This window comes from Somniosus microcephalus, unplaced genomic scaffold, assembly GCF_052327205.1.
Source record: "Somniosus microcephalus isolate GS21.2 unplaced genomic scaffold, FLI_Smic_1.0 unresolved_chr4, whole genome shotgun sequence".
Taxonomy (NCBI): domain Eukaryota; kingdom Metazoa; phylum Chordata; class Chondrichthyes; order Squaliformes; family Somniosidae; genus Somniosus; species Somniosus microcephalus.
Window position 1 is genome coordinate 53,523,337 of NW_028225182.1, and position 21,744 is coordinate 53,545,080.

Consider the following 21,744-nt stretch of genomic DNA (forward strand, 5'->3'; position numbering starts at 1 on the left):
GGCGCTCCCTCGGTACTGCCCCTCCGACAGTGCGGCGCTCCCTCAGTACTGCCCCTCTGACAGTGCGGCGCTCCCTCAGTACTGCCCCTCCGACAGTGCGGCGCTCCCTCGGTACTGCCCCTCCGACAGTGCGGCGCTCCCTCGGTACTGCCCCTCCGACAGTGCGGCGCTCCCTCGGTACTGCCCCTCCGACAGTGCGGCGCTCCCTCGGTACTGCCCCTCCGACAGTGCGGCGCTCCCTCGGTACTGCCCCTCCGACAGTGCGGCGCTCCCTCGGTACTGCCCCTCCGACAGTGCGGCGCTCCCTCGGTACTGCCCCTCCGACAGTGCGGCGCTCCCTCGGTACTGCCCCTCCGACAGTGCGGCGCTCCCTCGGTACTGCCCCTCCGACAGTGCGGCGCTCCCTCGGTACTGCCCCTCCGACAGTGCGGCGCTCCCTCGGTACTGCCCCTCCGACAGTGCGGCGCTCCCTCAGTACTGCATTGGGACTTGAACCCTCCACCTTCTGATTGTGGAGAGAGTGCTACCCACTGATCCACGGCTGACAATTGACCCAGGGATGCAGAGGCCAGCTGAACCCTTACTTCCCCCATGTCCCAAACATATCAGGGATTTTCCTTGAGAAAATATTGGCAAGCTATGCACCTTCACCAGTCGGGATACCCTTCCCTCTGCCATACTGCGGCACTCCGTTACTAGCTCGCACACGGCACAAACCACGTTTCAGATTCTCTTCCATATGCTCAAGACTCAGATCTTTATTGTGTCAATGCAAGGGATAGGAAATCCAGTTCAGTACAACAGTGATATTCATACATGAAGAATATTGGGCACAGGAGTATAAAACACAATAAACCTTCATGTCTGTATTATATATCATATACATACTCGAGTGTAATTCAACCCATGTACAAGATGACCGCCCCCCAGCCCCTGCCTTTACAGCCAAATGACCTGAAAATATCCCCCATCAGATCCAAAAAAACATGGAATTTAACCGATCATCACACACACACCGCTATTGTTGTGCACAGACGGAGAGCTGGAGCCCGAGAGGAGGGGGGTGCAGGAGACATGGAGCTTGAAAGAGAGGAATTGGAGAATGTTGATGGCGAGCGAAGTGACGCTGGAGTGTCCAGGGCAGACGGGGAAAAGCTGAAGGTTTGTGCCGTCTCCAGCCTCAGCTGTGGTGCCGTTCACATCAACAACCCAGTGAGCCAACTTTCTAGTCTAGTATATACAGTAACCGACGCCAGTCTGGGTTCACGACTCATGCACTGACTGCGCTTCTACTGGCTGCTGGGTCCGTGTGCGCGCACGTCTCTCGGTGTTGGAAAAGTTCCCACGTCTGTTCGCAAGGCCTCCCCTACCAACGCCAGCTGTTGTGGATCCATCCAGCCAGGGTTCAACCTAAGACAGCTGCCATGAGCACAGTGACTGCGCTCGGATATGACCGAGAAGGGACGAGCAAAGCAAAAATAAGAAAAGAACAATTGTGTGTGTGTGTGTGGGGGGGGGGAATTTGATGGAAAAAGCAATGGGGCTGAGGAGGAGGCCATTATTCACCTGGAAATAAAGAATTCTTCTCCCCCCACTTTTGGCTCCTGTTTTTCAGCCTCCCCAGCAGAATGGCTCAGCAACATGCAAGTAATACTTGGTGCACGCAGATCCTTCACTTTTTTTTTGGCTACATCCATTTTCTTTGCTGCTCCTCCTTCACTCCACTAACCCTCTCTTCCCATCCTTGGGGGGGGGGGGGGGGGGAGGGAAGCAAGGCCAGAGGGTTGCGGTTTTGGGGGGAAAAAAGGGATGGAGTCACGGCACATCATTCTGAAAATACCAGGTCAGAAGTCCTGGAATCCCGTGTAATACAAATGGAGGTTTGACATTTTCAATCACCCTAAATGACTGCCTTTTGCATCCGTTTAAAGGCGAGCAGGATTTACCGCCCTTAAGCCACTTGTAACAGTGCGATACGCGTCAGAAATTAAATTGTGTAGGTTTCCATGGCTGCTTTTCTCCAGGATGGAGACAGTTCGCCTTCCTCGCTCCTCCCTGCCCCCCACCCCGCCGAAAACTGAAGTGAGTCAGTCGGTACGATTTGATCACAGGATTAGGATGCATTTATACTGCCACATTTGCAATCAGTGTGAAACAGTTCTGGTCATGCATCAGCACAACAGTGGCACAATGCTCCAGACCAAGGCTTGCACCCCTGGCACTCAAGCCAAATGGGCCGAGACGCCTTCGAGAGCTGCACACAGTAGAGTATAACTCCAATTCTGTGCGAGGAGCTGGGTGTTAGAAAGAGTGATCCGATGGATCTTCCAGGTCCTTCACAAACTTGCCGCAAAGTCTCTCTGAATGTTGAGAAAGCAGAGGCAGCTGCCCGCCCTCCCACTCTCCAGGTGCAGCGTAAGCGCACCAGAGCTCTCTATCTATCGTCAGGCAGAGTGTAAACTGCAGACACGTCACAATCGAACAACTGCAGCAGTGCAATGCCACCTCAGCACTCATTACAAATCTAACCGGCATGTTGCTCACTGTTAACTGCGCAATAGTCACACAAAACCCCAGAGAGATATGAATACACGGAACTGCAGCCTCCGCCTTCAAAGACCGCATCAGCTGCAACCTTTCGTGCACGTGGCTTCGTGCAGATGGTTCAGGGCCGAGCTCTCTGCCCAGACTTGTAGGGCTAATAGGCCCCCCCCTCATCTTGCAACCTTTTCTGCTTTTATTCAGACTTGGGAAATGGGACAAAGCAGCACATGGGTTTCTGGCCCTTCTAGATTGAACGGGACAAACCCAAGTTCAAGTGGCCCATTCATGTGATCATTTCTCCCGCCGACTGGCTCTGCAAACACATCAGTATCCGCGGCATCTGAGGCGGATGCGAACACTGCAGGGCTGGACTCCATTCATTTGAACTTCGCTAAAGCACGAATGCTAGAGATGCGACCTCAGGGATAAGTTAGGGTACTTGTTCAAAAGAAATAAAGCCGAGAGAGTCAGGTTTAACATACGCACGTGGCAATCTTTATACTGCACCAACTCCCTGCTTAGTAAAAGAGCGAAAAAAAACAGCAAGTGCTGGAAATTTCTCGTGCCTTAATCAGTCTGCTTGTTCCAATTCAATATTCCGCAACCAAATTGTCCCTTTGCAACTATTTGCAGCTCTGACTGACACTGCAAGCTCAAAAGTAAACGACTTGTGCGCGAAGCAATGCAACCGAGTAAGCTCGCCGCATCATAGTAAAGATCTACTTCGGCACGGTGCCCGCCAGGGTTTCACCTCGCAGCTCCAGGTCACACACAACTCGACTACCTGATGTCTGACAAAGTTGACCAGAGTTAAAGAGGGCTGGAAATAAAACAGCAGGAGGAAGCATGCGACTGTCAAAAGTCTACTCCCCAATAACCCAGCAGAGGTTTGACCATTTCATTTTATGGATCTTTTGCCGGTTTGCCCATATTTACCCATATAACAATCACCGCACTTTTTAGTGACGCACTTTGTGACACTTCTGAGGGACGATAATGCGCTGTACAAATGCAAGTTTATTTCCAAGACAGAGGGGGGTGGGGCGGAAGACCGACAAGAGAAACCAATTTCACACATCGCATTCTACGGGCTCCAAATTAGTTGCGAACCCAACTGAGGTACACTAGGTTTAACCGCCACCACCCCCCTCCCAAACCCCGGAAAATAAAACCTCGACTCTACAATGGGAGAGCTCATGCCCCTTTATAAAAAAACACGTATCATATTGAAGGAGTCAAGACATCAAAGCTTGCATCCTTTCAACTCTGCTTCTCTCGGCTCAGCTACAAGGTTGCCGTTTTCAGACCGGAACTGTGGAACACACAAGACTGTGTGTTTCAGGAAACACTGCCCGACTCGCCGAAGGTTCGGCTCACAGAATGATTGAGTTTTCAAATTGTCGGTGAATTCAGACTCGCCCACAGAAAGCCCTACAGGTGGACAATAATTACCGGTGGGATCCTCCTCCAGGCAAAGACTCAGCTCATTAATTAATAGGTTGCAACTGAACGTTTATCGGAGGATGTAAATGTCAGGAAGTTTGAGCATCAGTTTTGGCACAGTCAGTGGGGGGGGGGGGGGGGGGGGGGGAGTTCAGTGACGCTCTCCCTCCCAGAACGGGGCAAAAAACCAGAAAACAAAAATCTCATGACTTTGAATACAGATCCAACAATCTCACTTCCTCAGTCATCACCTTTCCACCTCGATATGTTACAAGGTTTCAAGATCAACTGGGGTTCACACACTGTCCCGCATGTATGCCTTTTAAACCCCCTCCCTCCATGAAACAACTAAAGTACTGGGGGGGGGGGGGGGGGGGCTGCAATCAGAAATTATAACCACAGAACTTTAAATGCACAGAGTGAACACTGTCCAAGTACAGCAGAAACCTCCTCTGATGGAACACACCAGCACTGAGGGGTGGAATACTTTCCTACTGGGCGCCCATTGTCAACACCAAGCACTCCCAGGTCGGGTACAGCATGGACTGATACCAAGTAAAGCTCCCTCAACCCTGTCCCAACAATGTCCCTTCACCCCAAGCTTTGAACAGCCAGCCCTCACTACACGAGTGACATTTCCATTTCCCGTAACAGTTGAGCGAGATTGTCAACAGCAGTTTGCGGTGTGGACCCACGCTCACCGAGTCCTACTTTGCTTTGCTCAGGACCTTCACATGGTCTTGGGTCTGTGCTGGATTTGAGCTCAAGGCCCAGGGATGGACGACAGGGGTAAGTAAGCGAAGCGATCTCGGCGTGCAATGCTTTCTGTGCAGCTCTGCCTTTGGGGGGGGGGGGGGGGCGGCGGGGGGCGCAGAAGGAGCGAGGATTGCTCGTGGCAACACGTGTTCAGATTAGCAGGGAAGGCGCCAGCGAAACATTTCATACCACAGCTAAAGAAATCAATTTCAGAAAGTAGCTTTCAGCCCTCCATTACTGTACGCTGAAAACATCACTTTGTGTATCAGGGACTACACAAAAACACAGCCCAAATGCCACAGTTTCATTCTGAATTCCCACTAGGAACTTTAAATAAAAGAAAAAAAATTGCCATCCAGTATTTTATTCTTGAAACCCAAGCAGTGTGTGATAGGGGGAAACAGGGAGAAGGTAGCCCACATCAAACCACTTGCGCTGAAATTCTTTCGAACGAGGATTTCACTTAAAGTAGAACCGATATTCCATGCTCTCTCGCCCACCCCTGTATTCTTGGTACAGAGACACTCACTCGCCACGGTACTACTGAACTGCGAGGACACTTACAGAGAGAGATGCTCGGTGAGAGTGTAGCAAGTATTGCAATATAACCGATCAGACTTTCGCCTTGGGAGCGTCGTGCTGCAGCGAGAAGGAGCCACACTGACTCAGTTAGTTGAGGTACACCAGTGTTACAGTGAACAGGCTCCTGCATTTACCTTCCCCATTCAAAAGCAAACGGAAAGGCTTTACAAATCCACATTTTGGTCACAATATTAAGTCCCAGCTTTTTTTTTTTATATATATATATAAACAAGGACACCAAAGAGAACAAAACACCAAACAACATCTTCAAGAGAATTTGGTGAGACTTGGAAAGTGACTAACCACCACTTTCAGATTAAGTTGACCGGACGTCACAAAGATGCAACTTTCTCTTGACTTGTAAACTTCACAGGTATCCGAAGGAACCCTTCCCTTCCTTTCTCTTCCCATCCCCATAGCAGAAGGCAGGAGCCTCTCCGTGACCACCATGAGCAATGCTCGTTGACCAGTCGATACGCTGGGGTGCTGGTACAAGGACGGGCAGCGCGTGCTCGCTTCCCCTACCCATCCCAAAAGATGGGAGAATTCGCCGCACCAACAGGGCTGACCCGAGAGCTGGTGGAAAATAATTCCAAGCGACGAGCAAGCCTCGAACTAAAACAGACGGTCCACACGGAACGTCGCTGCTCCTGCGCATCCACGTCCTCCCCCCCCCGCCCCCCCGTTTACAGCTCGGCCATTGGGCAGCGCGGAAAATGCAAAATATCCGAACACCTTCACGTACATCTCTTGCTGCCTTTTTTTTTTCCTGTCCCGTAATCCGGACGTGATAATACAACAGCTAACCAGAATTTCAAAATCGAACAACACTTAAATAACTGAAAAAATATGGCATAGAAAAAAAAAAATGTTTTTTCTTTAAAAAAAAGGAAAAAAAAAAAAAAACCGGTTTGACGTTTCGACACGTTCAAAGAGCGGGATTGTTTAATCAAGCCTTCTGATCTCGCGCCAGCTTTGTAACGTTCACAATAGGGTGCGTCTGTCTGGTCGATCACCCGATGCTAGGTTGGTGTTGGCCACCCATCCGGGAGCGGGCTCCTCACACGGTGAGCTTACAATTGCAGAGTTCCTTGTAGATTTGACGGCGGAGCTTGGGCATGTCCTGCTGAGTAAAGCTGAACGTTTGTCCCAGAGCCAGACATTTACAGAACTGGAACAACACAAGACACTGCTATTAGGCGAAGCTTTGCATTCAGGATTTGGAACATCTTAGTTCGCTCGCTCTCTCTCTCTCTCCCCCCAACCCAACATTCTCTACTCCAGTACGATAGCAAAATACTGCGGATGCTGGAAATCCGAAATAATCCGAGTTTAGAAGAATGAGAGGGGATCTCATTGAAACTTATAAAATTCTAACAGGACTAGACAGACTAGATGCAGGAAGGATGTTCCCGATGGCCGGGGAGTCCAGAACCAGGGGTCACAGTCTAAGGGGTAAGCCATTTAGGACAGAGATGAGGAGGAATTTCTTCACCCAGAGAGTGGTGAACCTGTGGAATTCTCTACCACAGAAGGCAGTTGAGGCCAATTCATTAAATATATTCAAGAAAGAGTTGGATATATTTCTTAAGGCTAAAGGGATCAAGGGATATGGGGAGAAGGCAGGGACAGGGTACTGAATTTGGATGATCAGCCATGATCTCATTGAATGGCGGAGCAGGCTCGAGGGGCCGAATGGCCTACTCCTGCTCCTATCTTCTATGTATCTATATAACAGAAAATGCTGGAAAAACTCAGCAGGCCAGGCAACATCCGCGGAGAGAGAAACAGAGTCAACGTTACAGGTCGAAACCCTTCGTCAGAACTGAGAGAAAACACAGGAAATGAAACAGATTAAAAGGCCAGTTTGGGGGCTGGGAAATGGGAATGAAAGAACAAAAGAGAAGTGAAGAGACATTAAGAGGTATTCAAAACCAGACGGGGTGGTGAGCGGACTAGTGGAGACAAAATGGTTATATTATAAGGGCAGGTTGCACAGACTGGGCTTCTATTCCCTCGAGTTTAGAAGATTAAGGGGCGATCTAATCGAGGTGTTGAAGATGATTAAAGGAGTTGATCGGGTGGAGAGAGAGAAACTATTTCCTCTGGTGGGGGGAGTCCAGAACAAGAGGGCAGAACCTTAAAATTAGAGCCAGGCCGTTCAGGGGTGATGTCAGGAAGCACTTCTTCACACAAAGGGTGGTGGAAATCTGGAACTCTCTCCCCCAAAAAGCTGCTGAGGCCGGGGGTCAATTGGAAATTTCAAAAACCGAGTGACATGAATCAGTCATTCATGAAAGAAAGACTTATGAAATAATACCGAGCGGCCCACGGGTGGCACTGTCCAGGGAGAGTATAAATACTCGGGAACGGGCCCAGCTTGCTCAGGACATTCTTAACAGGAACTAGTGAAGGACACAACTAGACCTCCCTGTTGTAAAACAGTTGATTAAAGCTTTGTTTAACGCTTAGACCAAGTGCCGAGTAGTTTTCTTATATCACCGAGATCGATAGATTTTTGTTGGGTAAGGGTATTAAGGGTTACGGAACCAAGGTGGGTCGATGGAGTCAAGATACAGATCAGCCCTGATCTGACTGAATGGCGAGACAGGCTGGAGGGGCTGAATGGCCTCCTCCTGTTCCTGTGAACCTGTCCTTTTTCGTTTGTTTGAAACGATATTCCGAGGTTGGGGAAGCACAGCCCGGAAGAGCAGAGAAGGTAGACTATAGAGGGCGAAAAGAGCAGCCCAGCAATTCGCATTTTGAGCAGTAACTCAGCTTTTGTTGACAGACGGCGGTTTCAGATACCTGCAGCACGAAGGCCCCGCAATCGCTGTCATTGTTTTGCCTTGCGACATTCTGAAAATGAAAATGAGTAAAATTAGCCTGTGGCTCCAATCCCAAACCCCGATGTTATAAATCTCATCATCATCAAGAAACGATTCATGAAATAACGCTGGACGGCCAGCTGGTGGCGCTGTCCAAGGAGTATAAATACTCGGGCGTGGGCCCAGTTTGCTCAGGGACATTTTGTAAGACAGGAACTAGTGAAGTACAACTAGACCTCCATGTTCTGAAACAAGTTGATTAAAGCCTTGCTTTATACTCCAACCAAGTGTGAAGTGAGTTTTATTACGTCAGCCAAGATAACTTAACAATACACACAAGGCACATTGCTCTTGTATGGAAGTGATCAGTTACATATCAATACCCGCTCCTGCCTGTGCAGAAACAGTAATCCAACTGACAAAAAAAACAGCTTAACAAGCAAAAAATTGTTTTGTAAAAAATTCTACAAGATTATAAATGAACATATACCCCGGGGGGGGGGCGTACAGAAACATCCGCAGCTTTGTTCTTGTGCTTTAATCTTTTGTTATTGGCCAGAATCCTACCCAATATCGTGCTCACGAAGGTCTCCGAGGGATGCTCAGCCACCACGGAGTGATGGGACCTGGGTCTGCACCTGGCCACCAAATGGAAGCCAGGCACTTGCCACGATAGAGAGAAGATACCTGTAGACCAGCAGTTCAAGTAAACCGGGCCCTTTTACTTGGTGGACCGAGACTGGGACAACCCGGCTATTCCCCCTGCTTCCCTTTAGGAAAAAGACATTTAAAAAAAAGAGGTGGAACAGCCTGTATAAAAAAAGACTCGAGCACAGACAGGAAAGGCAGGTGCAGCAGGAAATCTGCCACAAACTCGCAAGAGGCAGGTTGGGAATACAGCTTAGATTTAATTAGTTTTGCGCAAAAGGGTGGTGAATAGAAACATAGAAAATAGGAGCAGGAGTCGGCCATTCGACCCCTCGAGCCTGCTCCGCCATTCAATGAGATCATGGCTGATCATCCAAACTCAGTACCCTGTCCCTGCCTTCTCCCCATATCCCTTGATCCCTTTAGCCTTAGGAAATATATCTAACTCCTTCTTGAATATATTTAATGAATTGGCCTCTACTGCCTTCTGTGGTAGAGAATTCCACAGGTTCACCACTCTCTGGGTGAAGAAATTCCTCCTCATCTCAGTCCTAAATGGCTTACCCCTTATTCTTGGACTGTGACCCCTGGTTCTGGACTCCCCCGCTATCGGAACATCCTTCCTGCATCTAGTCTATCTAGTCCTGTTAGAATTTTATAAGTTTCAATGAGATCCCCTCTCATTCTTCTAAACTCCAGTGAGTATAAGCCCAATCGACCCAATCTCTCCTCATACGTCATTCCTGCCATCCCAGGTATCAGTCTGGTGAATCTTCGCTGCACTCTTTCCATGGCAAGAACGTCCTTCCTCAGATAAGGCGACCAAAACTGCACACAATACTCAAAGTGTGGTCTCACCAAGGCCCTGTACAACTGCAGCAAGACATCCTTGCTATATGGAAATATATGGAAAGATTCTCTCAGTAAATTCAGGAGGGCTGGATCAGCAGCTGAAGAAAATGTTGTTAGAGGCCAGGAGAGATATGATGAGCTATGATTTTTCCTAGATGCTGGGACCAGCCAGATAGGCTGCAATGGCCTTTTCAGTCCTGTCCTGGGCATTCCTGTGAAGGGGAGGCGGGCTCCAAAAGTACCCCCGCCGCCGCCCCCTCCACTGTAACATGCAACACACTGCACCCTGTGCACTCCTGCATACACCAGCACCCAAACCAAGATTTCAATACACAGGACATCATGAACTTGTGGCTCTTTTAAAGGCTCACCACTTGTGACAATTACTCTTTTTTGAGGGGTGCGGGTCGGGGGAGAGAAGGGCACTGAACCTTTCAGCGGAAATACACATGCAGGAGAAAGTACAACTTACATAGAAACAGAAGATAGGAGCAGGAGTCGGCCATTCGGCCCCTCGAGCCTGCTCTGCCATTCAATGAGATCACGGCTGATCATCCAAATTCAGTACCCTGTCCCTGCCTTCGCCCCATATCCCTTGATCCCTTTAGCCTTAAGAAATATATCCAACTCCTTCTTGAACATATTTAATGAATTGGCCTCCACTGAATTCTGTGGTAGAGAATTCCACAGGTTCACCACTCTCTGGGTGAAGAAATTCCTCCTCATCTCTGTCCTAAATGGCTTACCCCTTATCCTTAGACTGTGACCCCTGGTTCTGGACTCCCCCACCATCGGGAACATCCTTCCTGCATCTAGTCTGTCTAGTCCTGTTAGAATTTTATAAGTTTCAATGAGATCCCCTCTCATTCTTCTAAACTCCAGCGAGTACAAGCCCAATCGACCCAATCTCTCCTCAACTTGATTTAAAGAGGCAATTATTACTGGGTGCTCAGAGTCCAATCACGTTAAAGTAACGCACAGCTGGCCCACGGCTTTCCTTGAACGCTTTGGAGGTGATCCCAGGTTCCGCCTCGTGTCCCAGCTCAGACAGCGATACCCACCACCCACACCCAAGTGGAACAGCATTGCGCCTTTCATTTGCCTAGTCTCAATTTGGCCACAGAACTGCTGCAATACTTGCCCCATATCATCGTCCAGCAGCATTCGACAAACCATAGATCATCATAGACAGCACAGGAGGCCATTCGGCCCATCGTGCCTGTGCCGGCTCTTTGAACGAGCTCTCCAATTAGTCCCACTCCCCCCTGCTCTTTCCCCCATAGCCCTGCAAGATCCATGACCTCCGGGAGCAGTTGATGAACAGCAGCATCGGATCTGGGACCAGCTCCCTGAGGAATAACCACAAGCGGGTCTTCTACATAAGGTGAGCTGAGCAACCTTGGAGAGCAAAGTGGATGGATCCTCTCAAACCTACAGGAACCTCTCCTGCCCTCCCTCACTTCCCCGTCCACCAGCGAGGGCCAGGGCAGAGGCCCTCTCTCAATCGCAACTTTCTCCAGCCCGGATCGAGTGATCATAGAATCATGGAACCACACAGCACAGGAGGAGGCCATTTGGCCCATCGTGCCTGTGCCGGCTCTTTGAACGAGCTCTCCAATTAGTCCCACTCCCCACTGCTCTTTCCCCGTAGCCCTGTGAACTGTATTTATCCAATTCCCCTTTTGAAAGTTACTATTGAATCTGCTTCCACCGCCCTTTCAGGCAGCGCATTCCAGATCACAACAACTCGCTGCGTAAAAACATTCTCCTCATCTCCCCTCTGGTTCATTCGCCAATGATCTTAAATCATGATTTTATAATATAGATTACTGTGTGCTACATGAAATAAAATCACCCGACGTTTTAGGGGCTTGGATTCAGCAGTGTTAAGAGATCATTTTAATAACACTGAACTCCCGTAAGGAACATTTCAACAAGCCGATGTCAGTGACCTGACTGAACAACAAGTTACAGGCACGGAAATTGTGCTGTACAGCTGGCAACTGCACAGCGCCCTGAATATAGGAGAGAACGAGGGCCAGCACGCTCGATTAATGACGTGAAAACAGGCAGGCAATTCCCTACAGTTTGAAGTTTAATTTCCATCGCCTCTCTTGGTCCGATACAGCACCAAGTCAAAAAGCGTCGATGGACTAGACACCCTTTTAATGCTGGTTAACCTGCCAACAGCTCTTTGCTTAGTATGAGGGGTGTGTTTCCCTTTTAGCTTGCAACACGATTAAAATTCCCCCCCGCGACCCTGAATTCAAATCCAGGTCCAAGACTGATAAAAGTCTCCTCAGACCGCTGGCAGCCTGTTCTGGAAATCTCAGTCTAGTTCCTGGTAGGCATGGTGCCCACAGCACAACACTGCTCCTAACTGGGCACTAACATCGCAATCTTCCTCAGGAAGTAAGAGGGGCAAAGAGAGGGTATGAGAATAGACCGACAGCTAACATAAAAGGGAATCCAAAAGTCTTCTACAGGCATATAAACAGTAAAAGGGAAGTAAGAGGGGTGGGGCCGATTAGGGACCAAAATGGAGATCTGGGCATGGCTGAGGTACTAAATGAGTACTTTGCATCTGTCTTCACCAAGGAAGAGGATGCTGCCATAGACATAGTGAAGGAGGAGGTAGTCAAGATACTGGATGGGATAAAAATTGATAAAGAGGAGGTACTAGAAAGGCTGGCTGTAGTTAAAGTAGATAAGTCACCAGGAGCGGATGGGATGCATCCTCAGTGAAGAAAGAAATTGCGGAGATCCTGGCCATAATATTCCAATCCTCCTTAGATACGGGGGCTGGTGCCAGAGGACTGGAGAATTGCAAATGTTACACCATTGTTCAAAAAAGGGTGTAAAGATAAACCCAGCAACTACAGGCCAGTCAGTTTAACCTTTTAGAAACAATAATCAGGGACAAAATTAACAGTCACTTGGATTGGTGTGGATTAATTAAGGAAAGCCAGCACGGATTTGTTAAAGGCAAATCGTGTTTAACCAACTTGATCGAGTTTTTTGAGGAGGGCGATGCGGTTGACATAGTGTACATGGATTTCCAAAAGGCGTTCGACAAAGTGCCACATAATAGGCTCGCCAGCAAAGTTGAAGCCCATGGAATAGTATCTAACCCGTGCTGTACCTGCCCTGGGAGTGTTTGATGGGACAGTGTAGAGGGAGCTTTACTCTGTATCTAACCCGTGCTGTACCTGCCCTGGGAGTGTTTGATGGGACAGTTTAGAGGGAGCTTTACTCTGTATCTAACCCGTGCTGTACCTGCCCTGGGAGTGTTTGATGGGACAGTGTAGAGGGAGCTTTACTCTGTATCTAACCCGTGCTGTACCTGCCCTGGGAGTGTTTGATGGGACAGTGTTGAGGGAGCTTTACTCTGTATCTAACCCGTGCTGTACCTGCCCTGGGAGTGTTTGATGGGACTGTGTAGAGGGAGCTTTACTCTGTATCTAACCCGTGCTGTACCTGCCCTGGGAGTGTTTGATGGGACAACGTAGAGGGAGCTTTACTCTATATCTAACCCGTGCTGTACCTGCCCTGGGAGTGTTTGATGGGACACTGTAGAGGGAGCTTTACTCTGTATCTAACCCGTGCTGTACCTGCCCTGGGAGTGTTTGATGGGACAGTGTAGAGGGAGCTTTACTCTGTATCTAACCCATGCTGTACCTGCCCTGGGAGTGTTTGATGGGACAATATAGAGGGAGCTTTATTCTGTATCTAACCCCATGCTGTACCTGCCCTGGGAGTGTTTGATGGGACAGTGTAGAGGGAGCTTTACTCTGTATCTAACCCGTGCTGTAGCTGCCCTGGGAGTGTTTGATGGGACAGTGTCGAGGGAGCTTTTACTCTGTATCTAACCCGTGCTGTACCTGCCCTGGGAGTGTGTGATGGGACAGTGTAGAGGGAGCTTTACTCTGTATCTAACCCGTGCTGTACCTGCCCTGGGAGTGTTTGATGGGACAGTGTAGAGGGAGCTTTACTCTGTATCTAACCCGTGCTGTACCTGCCCTGGGAGTGTTTGATGGGACAGTGTAGAGGGAGCTTTTACTCTGTATCTAACCCGTGCTGTACCTGCCCTGGGAGTGTGTGATGGGACAGTGTAGAGGGAGCTTTACTCTGTATCTAACCCATGCTGTACCTGCCCTGGGAGTGTTTGACGGGACAGTGTAGGGGGAGCTTTACTCTGTATCTAACCCGTGCTGGGCCTGCCCTGGGAGTGTTTGATGGGACAGTGTAGAGGGAAAGTTACTCTTTATCTAACCCGTGCTGTACCTGCCCTGGGAGTGTTTGATGGGACAGTGTAGAGGGAGTTTTACTCTGTATCTAACCCGTGCTGTACCTGCCCTGGGAGTGTTTGATGGGACAGTGTAGAGGGAGCTTTACTCTGTATCTAACCTGTGCTGTACCTGCCCTGGGAGTGTTTGACGGGACAGTGTAGAGGGAGCTTTACTCTGTATCTAACCCGTGCTGTACCTGCCCTGGGAGTGTTTGAGGGGACAGCGTAGAGGGAGCTTTACTCTGTATCTAACCCGTGCTGTACCTGCCCTGGGAGTGTTTGATGCTGCCCCCATGTGTCTGAAATGGAAAGTACTCCATGTCTCATCTCATTTAAAAGTTTATTCAAACTCAGTCATTTCTCACAGGTGCAGTAATCTTTCGCATTACGGTAAATTCTCCCGAACATTTCCAAAAGGTTAGCTCCCTGCAATCGATGAAGCAAGACATGCGGGCTACCCACCATTTTGAAATATCCCTTCCAGTCATCGTAGAAGTCGTGTCGGTTCTTCTTGATGGCCTCTGCCTGGAGGTACTTCCCAATATGCTAAAAGGGAAACGGAATTTCAGATTGCTTTGAAACACAGGCTTCAGTTCCTCTATTGTCAGCCTCTCCCCAGTTCACTGTTGCCCTCTAGAGCCAGTGAGCAGTCTGAAAGTTGCATCACCGGCCGTTCGGTGCAGTGTACTGGTGGGTTGGGAAAATATTTAGGCTGCTTTGGCTTGAACTGTGAACAACACTTGGGTAAAACACCTTGATTATAACATTAGGGTTACAATGCTCGTGAGTACAGTACTGGTGGGCCCAGGTCTGTCAGTGTATAACACGGGGGTACAGTACTGGTGGGTACAGGTCTGTCACTGTATAACACGGGGGTACAGTACTGGTGGGTACAGGTCTGTCACTGTATAACACTGGGGTACAGTACCAGTGGGTACAGGTCTGTCCCTGTATAATACAGGGGTACAGTACTGGTGGGTACATGTCTGTCCCTGTATAACACTGGGGTACAGTACTGGTGGGTACAGGTCTGTCCCTGTATAACACTGGGGTACAGTACCGGTGGGTACAGGTCTGTCCCTGTATAACACTGGGGTACAGTACTGGTGGGTACAGGTCTGTCCCTGTATAACACTGGGGTACAGTACTGGTGGGCCCAGGTCTGTCACAGTATAACACTGGGGTACAGTACTGGTGGGTACAGGTCTGTCGCTGTATAACCCTGGCGTACAGTACTGGTGGGTACAAGTCTGTCGCTGTATAATACTGGGGTACAGTACTGGTGGGTACAGGTCTGTCACTGTATAACACTGGGGTACAGTACTGGTGGGTACAGGTCTGTCACTGTATAACACTAGGGTACAATACTGGTGTGTACAGATCTGTCACTGTATAACACGGGTACAGTACTGGTGGGTACAGGCCTGTCACTGTATAACACTGGGGTACAGTACTGGTGGGTACAGGTCTGTCACTGTGTAACACAGGTACAGTACTGGTGGGTACAGGTCTGTCACTGTATAACATTGGGGTACAGTACTGGTAGGTACAGGTCTGTCACTGTAGAACGCTGGGGTACAGTACTGGTGGGTACAGGTCTGTCGCTGTATAACATTGGGGTACAGTACTGGTAGGTACAGGTCTGTCACTGTAGGACACTGGGGTACAGGACTGGTGGATACAGGCCTGTCACTGTATAACACTGGGGTACAGGTCTGTCACTGTATAACACTGGGGTACAGTACTGGTGGGTACAGGCCTGTCCCTGTATAACACTGGGGTGCAGTACTGGTGGGCCCAGGTCTGTCACTGTATAACACTGGGGTACAGGCCTGTCCCTGTATAACACTGGGGTACAGTACTGGTGGGTACAAGTCTATCACTGTATAACACTGGGGTACAGTACTGGTGGGTACAGGTCTGTCACTGTATAACACGAGTACAGTACTGGTGGGTACAGGTCTGTCAGTATTACACTGGTGTACAGTACTGGTAGGTACAGGTCTGTCACTGTAGAACACTGGGGTACAGTACTGGTGGGTACAGGTCTGTCACTGTATAACACTGGGGTACAGTACTTCGGGTACAGGTCTGTCACTGTATAACATTGGGGTACAGTACTGGTGGGCCCAGGTCTGTCACTGTATAACGCTGGGGTACAGTACTGGTGGGTACAGGTCTCTCACTGTGTAACACGGGTACAGTACTGGTGGGTACAGGTCTGTCACTGTATAACACTGGGGTACAGGTCTGTCACTGTATAACACTGGGGTACAGTACTGGTGGGTACAGGCCTGTCACTGTATAACACTGGGGTACAGTACTGGTGGGTACAGGTCTGTCCCTGTATAACACTGGGGTGCAGTACTGGTGGGTACAGGTCTGTCCCTGTATAACACTGGGGTGCAGTACTGGTGGGCCCAGGTCTGTCACTGTATAACACTGGGGTACAGGTCTGTCCCTGTATAACACTGGGGTACAGTACTGGTGGGTATAGGTCTGTCGCTGTATAACACTGGGGTACAGTACTGGTGTGTACAGGTCTGTCGCTGTATAACACGAGTACAGTACTGGTGGGTACAGGTCTGTCAGTATTACACTGGTGTACAGTACTGGTGGGTACAGGTCTGTCACTGCATAACACTGGGGTACAGTACTGGTGGGTACAGGTCTGTCGCTGTATAACACTGGAGTACAGTACTGGTGGGTACAGGTCTGTCACTGTGTAACACGGGTACAGTACTGGTGGGTACAGGTCTGTCGCTGTATAACATTGGGGTACAGTACTGGTAGGTACAGGTCTGTCACTGTAGGACACTGGGGTACAGGACTGGTGGATACAGGCCTGTCACTGTATAACACTGGGGTACAGGTCTGTCACTGTATAACACTGGGGTACAGTACTGGTGGGTACAGGCCTGTCCCTGTATAACACTGGGGTGCAGTACTGGTGGGCCCAGGTCTGTCACTGTATAACACTGGGGTACAGGCCTGTCCCTGTATAACACTGGGGTACAGTACTGGTGGGTATAGGTCTGTCGCTGTATAACACTGGGGTACAGTACTGGTGTGTACAGGTCTGTCACTGTATAACACGAGTACAGTACTGGTGGGTACAGGTCTGTCAGTATTACACTGGTGTACAGTACTGGTGGGTACAGGTCTGTCACTGTATAACACTGGGGTACAGTACTGGTGGGTACAGGTCTGTCGCTGCATAACACTGGGTACAGTACTGGTGGGTACAGGTCTGTCGCTGTATAACACGGGTACAGTACTGGTGGGTACAGGTCTGTCGCTGTATAACACTGGGGTACAGTACTGGTGGGTACAAGTCTGTCACTGTATAACACTGGGGTACAGTACTGGTGGGTACAAGTCTGTCGCTGTATAACACTGGGTACAGTACTGGTGGGTACAGGTCTGTCACTGTATAACACTGGGGTACAGTACTTCGGGTACAGGTCTGTCACTGTATAACATTGGGGTACAGTACTGGTGGGCCCAGGTCTGTCACTGTATAACGCTGGGGTACAGTACTGGTGGGTACAGGTCTCTCACTGTGTAACACGGGTACAGTACTGGTGGGTACAGGTCTGTCACTGTATAACACTGGGGTACAGGTCTGTCACTGTATAACACTGGGGTACAGTACTGGTGGGTACAGGCCTGTCACTGTATAACACTGGGGTACAGTACTGGTGGGTACAGGTCTGTCCCTGTATAACACTGGGGTGCAGTACTGGTGGGTACAGGTCTGTCCCTGTATAACACTGGGGTGCAGTACTGGTGGGCCCAGGTCTGTCACTGTATAACACTGGGGTACAGGTCTGTCCCTGTATAACACTGGGGTACAGTACTGGTGGGTATAGGTCTGTCGCTGTATAACACTGGGGTACAGTACTGGTGTGTACAGGTCTGTCGCTGTATAACACGAGTACAGTACTGGTGGGTACAGGTCTGTCAGTATTACACTGGTGTACAGTACTGGTGGGTACAGGTCTGTCACTGCATAACACTGGGGTACAGTACTGGTGGGTACAGGTCTGTCGCTGTATAACACTGGAGTACAGTACTGGTGGGTACAGGTCTGTCACTGTGTAACACGGGTACAGTACTGGTGGGTACAGGTCTGTCGCTGTATAACATTGGGGTACAGTACTGGTAGGTACAGGTCTGTCACTGTAGGACACTGGGGTACAGGACTGGTGGATACAGGCCTGTCACTGTATAACACTGGGGTACAGGTCTGTCACTGTATAACACTGGGGTACAGTACTGGTGGGTACAGGCCTGTCCCTGTATAACACTGGGGTGCAGTACTGGTGGGCCCAGGTCTGTCACTGTATAACACTGGGGTACAGGCCTGTCCCTGTATAACACTGGGGTACAGTACTGGTGGGTATAGGTCTGTCGCTGTATAACACTGGGGTACAGTACTGGTGTGTACAGGTCTGTCACTGTATAACACGAGTACAGTACTGGTGGGTACAGGTCTGTCAGTATTACACTGGTGTACAGTACTGGTGGGTACAGGTCTGTCACTGTATAACACTGGGGTACAGTACTGGTGGGTACAGGTCTGTCGCTGCATAACACTGGGTACAGTACTGGTGGGTACAGGTCTGTCGCTGTATAACACGGGTACAGTACTGGTGGGTACAGGTCTGTCGCTGTATAACACTGGGGTACAGTACTGGTGGGTACAAGTCTGTCACTGTATAACACTGGGGTACAGTACTGGTGGGTACAAGTCTGTCGCTGTATAACACTGGGTACAGTACTGGTGGGTACAGGTCTGTCACTGTATAACACTGGGGTACAGTACAGGTGGGTACAAGTCTGTCACTGTATAACACTGGGGTACAGTACTGGTAGGTACAGGTCTGTCACTGTATAACACTGGGGTACAGTACTGGTAGGTACAGGTCTGTCACTGTATAACACTGGGGTACAGTACTGGTGGGTACAGGTCTGTCACTGTATAACACTGTGGTACAGTACTGGTGGGTACAGGTCTGTCACTGTATAACACTGGGGTACAGTACTGGTGGGTACAGGTCTGTCGCTGTATAACACTGGGGTACAGTACTGGTGGGTACAGGTCTGTCACTGTATAACACTGGGTACAGTACTGGTGGGTACAGGTCTGTCACTGTATAACACTGGGGTGCAGTACTGGTGGGTACAGGTCTGTCACTGTATAACACTGGGGTACAGTACAGGTGGGTACAAGTCTGTCACTGTATAACACTGGGGTACAGTACTGGTAGGTACAGGTCTGTCACTGTATAACACTGGGGTACAGTACTGGTGGGTACAGGTCTGTCACTGTATAACACTGGGGTACAGTACTGGTGGGTACAGGTCTGTCACTGTATAACACTGGGGTACAGTACTGGTGGGTACAGGTCTGTCACTGTATAACACTGGGGTGCAGTACTGGTGGGTACAGGTCTGTCACTGTATAACGCGGCTATAGTACTGGTGGGTACAGGTCTGTCACTGTATAACACTGGGGTACAGTACTGGTGGGTACAGGTCTGTCACTGTATAGCACTGGGGTACAGTACTGGTGGGTACAGGTCTGTCGCTGTATAACACTGGGGTACAGTACTGGTGGGCACAGGTCTGTCACTGTATAACACTGGGGTACAGTACTGGTGGGTACAGGTCTGTCACTGTATAACACGGGTACAGTACTGGTGGGTACAGGTCTGTCGCTGTATAACACTGGGGTACAGTACTGGTGGGCACAGGTCTGTCGCTGTATAACACTGGGGTACAGTACTGGTGGGTACAGGTCTGTCGCTGTATAACACTGGGGTACAGTACTGGTGGGTACAGGTCTGTCACTGTATAACACGGGTACAGTACTGGTGGGTACAGGTCTGTCGCTGTATAACACTGGGGTACAGTACTGGTGGGTACAGGTCTGTCACTGTATAACACGGGTACAGTACTGGTGGGTACAGGTCTGTCACTGTATAACACTGGGGTACAGTACTGGTGGGTGCAGGTCTGTCACTGTATAACACTGGGGTACAGTACTGGTGGGTACAGGTCTGTCATTGTATGACACTGGGGTACAGTACTGGTGGGTACAGGTCTGTCACTGTATAACACGGTTACAGTACTGGTGGGTGCAGGTCTGTCACTGTATAACACTGGGGTACAGTACTGGTGGGTGCAGGTCTGTCACTGTATAACACTGGGGTACAGTACTGGTGGGTACAGGTCTGTCACTGTATAACACTGGGGTACAGTACTGGTGGGTACAGGTCTGTCATTGTATGACACTGGGGTACAGTACTGGTGGGTACAGGTCTGTCACTGTATAACACTGGGGTACAGTACTGGTGGGTACAGGTCTGTCACTGTATAACACTGGGGTACAGTACTGGTGGGTACAGGTCTGTCACTGTATAACACGGTTACAGTACTGGTGGGTGCAGGTCTGTCACTGTATAACACTGGGGTACAGTACTGGTGGGTACAGGTCTGTCACTGTATAACACTGGGGTACAGTACTGGTGGGTACAGGTCTGTCACTGTATAACACTGGGGTACAGTACTGGTGGGTGCAGGTCTGTCACTGTATAACACTGGGGTACAGTACTGGTGGGTGCAGGTCTGTCACTGTATAACACTGGGGTACAGTAATGGTGGGTACAGGTCTGTCACTGTATAACACTGGGGTACAGTACTGGTGGGTACAGGTCTGTCACTGTATAACACTGGGGTACAGTACTGGTGGGTGCAGGTCTGTCACTGTATAACACTGGGGTACAGTACTGGTGGGTACAGGTCTGTCACTGTATAACACTGGGGTACAGTACTGGTGGGTACAGGTCTGTCACTGTATAACACTGGGGTACAGTACTGGTGGGTGCAGGTCTGTCACTGTATAACACTGGGGTACAGTACTGGTGGGTGCAGGTCTGTCACTGTATAACACTGGGGTACAGTACTGGTGGGCACAGGTCTGTCACTGTATAACACTGGAGTACAGTACTGGTGGGTACAGGTCTGTCACTGTATAACACTGGGGTACAGTACTGGTGGGTACAGGTCTGTCACTGTATAACACTGGGGTACAGTACTGGTGGGTACAGGTCTGTCACTGTATAACACTGGGGTACAGTACTGGTGGGTACAGGTCTGTCACTGTATAACACTGGGGTACAGTACTGGTGGGTACAGGTCTGTCACTGTATAACACTGGGGTACAGTAATGGTGGGTACAGGTCTGTCACTGTATAACACGGGTACAGTACTGGTGGGCACAGGTCTGTCACTGTATAACACTGGGGTACAGTACTGGTGGGTACAGGTCTGTCACTGTATAACACTGGGGTACAGTACTGGTGGGTACAGGTCTGTCACTGTATAACACTGGGGTACAGTACTGGTGGGTACAGGTCTGTCACTGTATAACACTGGGGTACAGTACTGGTGGGTACAGGTCTGTCACTGTATAACACTGGGGTACAGTACTGGTGGGGACAGGTCTGTCACTGTATAACACTGGGGTACAGTAATGGTGGGTACAGGTCTGTCACTGTATAACACTGGGGTACAGTAATGGTGGGTACAGGTCTGTCACTGTATAACACTGGGGTACAGTACTGGTGGGTACAGGTCTGTCACTGTATAACACTGGGGTACAGTAATGGTGGGTACAGGTCTGTCACTATAACACTGGGGTACAGTACTGATGGGTACAGGTCTGTCATTGTATAACACTGGGGTACAGTACTGGTGGGTACAGGTCTGTCACTGTATAACACTGGGGTACAGTAC

The 21,744-nt window shown here is 49.7% G+C and overlaps 1 protein-coding gene across 2 annotated transcripts in view; it reads right to left on the bottom strand.

Annotated features, from left to right (window-relative positions):
- Positions 1–738: 738 nt before the first annotated feature.
- Positions 739–21,744, bottom strand: part of LOC147091107 (uncharacterized) — a 47,641-nt gene continuing 26,635 nt past the window's right edge. The window contains exons 8-10 of one of the 2 annotated variants that reach the window (XM_085977557.1): positions 14,404–14,487; positions 8,134–8,184; positions 739–6,496 (exon numbers count right to left, since the gene is read on the bottom strand). In XM_085977557.1, the coding sequence (XP_085833683.1) occupies positions 6,386–6,496; positions 8,134–8,184; positions 14,404–14,487 (246 nt within the window). In that variant the 3' untranslated portion in view covers positions 739–6,385. The remainder of the gene's footprint in view (positions 6,497–8,133; positions 8,185–14,403; positions 14,488–21,744) is intronic. The other variant, XM_085977559.1, reaches the window with a different exon arrangement.